General features: G+C 46.2%; 1 protein-coding gene across 2 annotated transcripts in view; it reads left to right on the plus strand.

Annotated features, from left to right (window-relative positions):
• LOC126573201 (uncharacterized) overlaps window positions 1-3167 on the plus strand; it is an 88403-nt gene extending 85236 nt beyond the window's left edge. For both annotated transcript variants that reach the window (XM_050233157.1, XM_050233156.1), the window contains exons 5-8: window positions 1975-2106; window positions 2195-2382; window positions 2456-2642; window positions 2728-3167. In XM_050233157.1, coding sequence (XP_050089114.1) covers window positions 1975-2106; window positions 2195-2382; window positions 2456-2642; window positions 2728-2913 — 693 coding nt within the window. In that variant the 3' untranslated portion in view covers window positions 2914-3167. The remainder of the gene's footprint in view (window positions 1-1974; window positions 2107-2194; window positions 2383-2455; window positions 2643-2727) is intronic.
• The last annotated feature ends 1833 nt before the right edge of the window (window positions 3168-5000 follow it).

Below are 5000 nucleotides of genomic sequence, written 5' to 3' on the forward strand. Positions count from 1 at the left end.
CATCTGTTGGCCAAATTCTTCCGTGCTTACAGAGAGAGAGAGAGAAACAGCGAGAACCCTATTTAGCGAGTTGCTGGAATTGAAGTTTGCGAAAGATCGCTTTTTTAGACAATTTAAGTTTCACCAACTGGGTCGTATTGTCATTAGCAGTGTCGTTCGTTAAGGTGTCTACATTATTTGCATTTTTATGGGCAATTAGTATCGATCTGCTAAATGATTCTCGAAGGCGAAAGAGAGGTCGCAGAATGGCTTTATCTGTGTCATCAGGAAACGGCACCTACACTCTACGCAAGAGGCTGATAAGGAAAACTTCCATTCTCGCGCATTAACTTCTAATTAACGTAATTCAAGACGTTTTATGAGCCTAGTAGTAGGAAATTTACTTTGAAATTTGGGTCAAAGTGACTTGGAATGCGCTGATTGTTTGCTAACTTCTGTCTCTACCCAAGATATGATCATAGTTTTCCGCCTCACTCCCTTTTTCTTTTATTCGAACATTAAATGCATCGAGATCGGTGACAAGATATTCAAGTAGCTGAAAACGTGAGCAGCATTCCTTTTGAATAGAATGCTATCATCTATCTCGGCGCTATGATGTTTCTGTCACTTTAGCTCTGTGATAGGCAATGTATTAGCAAAGTGGACGGCCTTGGCTGATTACTTCAATATCGCTGTGACCCGGTGATACACATTGCAAATTCCAAGTGACCATAAATATTGCATGAGGGAGAAGATGCCTAGCAAACCTTCATTGCACATTAAAGTCTCTTATGATTTGAATTACTGTTGATCTTCATAGTAAAATCTAGCAGTGAGTCAACAATTTTCCATTCATTTACATAGTTTTTGGCCACATTTGATTAGCACTATCCCTTACTAGATAAATCTGAATACTAATTTTAAATGAAAAATGTATTTTTCTGCAAGAGAGATTGCAGAAGTAACAGTTATTGTCGCTATTATGAAATTTTTGTTTCCAAAGAAAAGATGCGAAATGCGCAGCTTGACATAAATTTGCTCATCTGTATCCTGCTTGCGATATTCATGTAAATTCGTTCTTTAAAATCACCAACTGGTGTGAAGCACCGAGGCTGATGAACATCACTGAGACTGGGCACTTTCCTGAGTCCGTCAAACAGCACCGCAACATTGTCAAAATTAACATTTTAATCAAACTCCGTCCTGTACTCGTCATTCGTCGCACAACATAAGCGCTCTACTGGTAAGAGCCTAAAACATCGTCACCACCACAAGACACCCGCTCGGTGCCATCTGATTGTGGCGTTGTGGACCCCTCCAAGCAGCACTTAAGCGCCCCAGTGCCAAGGTCAATACCGATTCGCTCGCTCCCTAATTATAAGGAAGAAGCGCCCAGCGAGCGCACAATCAAATCAGGTACTTTCAGGCGCACATTGTTCGCTGAACACCAAAACGTGCCGTGGCCAGACGCGGCGAGATTGATGGCTGCGCACCCATTTATACGCCATTCGCCGGCGCCGGCCGCATATCACCGCTGGCTGGCCGCTAGGCCTTGGATTAGCCAAGCGGCAAACGAAAAGCAAACGCTCGAGCAAATCCAAGCATTAGCAGCAATGAAATACGATTCAAGCACTACGTACTAGCGTACGTTGATGATGGCCACCGATGGTGCCGATGGTCAGCGGGTGAGAAAAAGTCCAGCCTCCAGCGTCAGCAGCCCATTGAGTGAGCGCTTCGTGATCGGTACCGACCGGACCTTTGATATGAGTCTCGGTACCACACTGTGGGTTGATTTATTTCTTCCTTTTATTCCTCTCCCATCAAAGCGGTAAACGATTTATACGAAAATCGTGATTATGCTCGGAGACTTCCCACTCGGATACTTTTGCGCCTTGCCACGTTATGTGTGACCTCAATGGTCAGAGAGCATGTTCTACAATTAATTTATCGTACAAAATTACTAATCTTCTACCCCGATCGTTCTCGTTAACACAGGGTTACTCGTGCGTCGACCTAATGAACGCTGGCATGCGCCAATCGGGCGTCTACTATCTGCAGATCCGCGGCACCACCTACTGGTTCCTGAAGGTGTTCTGCGAACAGGAGATCGCCGACGGTGGCTGGACGGTAGGTGTAGGATGCTGGCAAGCTTGTTCGCTCGGCTTCTCGACGTGACTCATCAAATGGACTCCTTCTACTCACCCCCCGCTTTCAGGTCATCCAACGGCGTGACGATTACGGAGATCCGCGCGAGAACTTTAACCGCGATTGGGCGGACTACAAGAACGGTTTCGGTGATCCGGCCAAGGAGTTTTGGCTCGGTAACGAAAACATCTACATGCTAACGAACAACGAAGACTACTCGCTGCGGGTGGAGCTGGAAGATTTCGAGGGCAATAAGAGGTAAGCGCGTCGTCAACGGCGATCCTCATCGTTATCCAGTGCTCACGCTCTCGCTTTCACTTCACCATTCCAGATATGCGCAGTATTCGCACTTCAAGATCCATTCGGAACAGGATTACTACAAACTGGAAATCGATGGGTACGAGGGTAATGCCGGTGATTCACTGAATGATCCGTGGTACGGTTCGAACAACAGTCCCTTCTCCACGTACAACCGGGACAATGACCGAAGCTCACTCAATTGCGCCAGCATGCTGAAGGTTTGTTTCCTATCCCTTTTCTGTTCTAATGGTGAATCCTTCAACTTAGTCGCTTGTTTTCGTTCCTGTTTCTTCTTTTTTCTAGGGCGGCTGGTGGTGGAAGTCATGCGGACGGGGACTGAACGGGCTGTATCTGCACGATCCGCAGGATCTGACCGCCCGGCAGGGTATCGTTTGGTTCCGCTGGAGAGGCTGGGACTACACGCTGAAGAAGGCCACGATGATGATCAAACCGAAGGGCCCGCAGCCACAGGTGGCCGGTGCGACGTAATTGGTGGCCGCGATCGTGACACGAATTGTACAAATTATTACTGTTTGTTTTCACTTGCTCCCATCACACACAAACACACATACAAACAATGAAGACACACATCACGACATCGAATTCCCCCCCCCCCTCATTTGCATCACACCACACCAGCCACACATACCACGCGTCGCGTCGATCTACGATTCCTTCAACGCGAATCCTTTTGTTGGTGGAGGACTCCTTGACCTTTGTGGAGGATCACAACCTCCTCCTACCACCCCCCCCCCCAACTTTTCACCCCGTTCTTTTCTTTACTTTCTCACCTCTTTCTCTATTCTCATCTTCCCTCTCTCTATCTGCTTTACTTCTTCCGTGACGCTCCGTGGTTATTTATTGAATTTTGACTGTAAAATGATAGGAAAAAAATATGGCACGATGGTGCTTCACATGAGCGACGGCTGTCTGCGGTAGCATAAAAGAATTGGAAGGACGAGCGACGAGTGCTGTCGACCGGACTCCACTGCCCCCAAACAACTCCCAGGGGTTGGGAGTTGCAAAATTCGAAAAAATGGCCCACTTTTCTTCTTTCTCTTATCCTATAAAAGTTTGGTTTTTATACAAAAGAAGAAGATGAAGGAAAGACACTCTACAGTTTACGAGAAAAAAAAAACAGAAGAAGGAAAAACAACATAAAATGTACGAGCACGACTGCATCTTTGACCGCGGTACATTGCATTGGAATGGGCAGCAGCATAAGTAGTAGGTTGGTAGGTTTGGTGTGAACCGTTCAGCTAATCGGTTCAGCTAACCCGCACACTCCCATGTGTGTTGAAACATGGTACCACATTTTGCACCACTTTTCCCGTCACACTTACCGGCGGCGGTGGCTCCGCGGCTGCGCCTCCATAAATCATCGCAAAATTGAGCGTTATTGATCAATCGGAACCGAACCGGCGCGGCGCGGAACGCGGATTTATGGATGTTAAAGGATATATCTTGGCATCGCGGGCTTGCGATCGAATCATGGCATAGAGAACACATTTTGCAATCCCCGGGAGGGCTCTGTGACGTTGTCGATCATGTATCGTCGTCATTGTCGTCGTCGTGGTCGGTATCGGTGGTTGGGAAATCATCGCCATTAATGAGGGGTCATGATTGCAGAGTACCGCACCGCGTACAGCACAGCATTCCTGGCGTATGAGTAGTGCTCCCGCTTTCAGCCTAACTGCGCCTTGTGAGGAATGTGAGAGCTGCAAGTGTCTGTAGCTGTCCGTCGCGTGTGAGACGTCCCCCTCTTCATGGTTTGACACAATTTCCATGCGATAGTAGCTCCCTTTTATGCTCGGATCATACTTTGAGAGGCCGGGGAATCCATTGAAACTAGAGTAGAATGGCCACCTTGCCACGGAGCGCGTGGTTCATCACCTCGTGGTTTGTTTGTTTAGCTTAATTCGAATCCCACATGAGGAACCGTGCAGCAGCAGCAGCAGCAGCGTTTGCTCGCGTTCTTTGAACTGTATCATTTCATGTCATCCACATTAACTTCACGTTTCGGTCGAGATTTTGGAGAAAAGTGGAAGGAAAATCCAAAAAAAGTACTGCAAACACATTAAACTCCGGTTCGTGCTGCCGGATAAGACGGTAGGCGGACGGTTTGACGAATGCGCCCGCGCATGCATATGCATACACACCATCGGTCACACTATTCACACATACACGAAACATGCAATTGTAAATATCGTTTTAATTTAATAGTTGATAGAATGTTTTATATTGAAATAAATATAAAAATCCGAAAAATAACATACATCTCGTCTATTTCACTGATAGTTGAGGCGGTGGGGAGGATTGAGGTTAAGAACGCGTTCATTTTCGTCAAAATATCAAACCAAGCTCTATTAGTTTCTCTTAGTGGCTAAAAATGAGTAGCTTCTAGAGCACGTTATCGCTATTTTTGCCTAGAATTTGGCACAGTTTAAAGATCTTTCCCGATATTAAAATAAAACTGATGATAAAGTTTCACACAAATTACTGCTTTATAATTGCAAATTATAAATTTATTCGTTTCCGTGTCCCAATTATCCGATTTGCCACGTTTTCTCCGGTGG

Source organism: Anopheles aquasalis, chromosome 2 (assembly GCF_943734665.1).
Source record: "Anopheles aquasalis chromosome 2, idAnoAquaMG_Q_19, whole genome shotgun sequence".
Taxonomy (NCBI): domain Eukaryota; kingdom Metazoa; phylum Arthropoda; class Insecta; order Diptera; family Culicidae; genus Anopheles; species Anopheles aquasalis.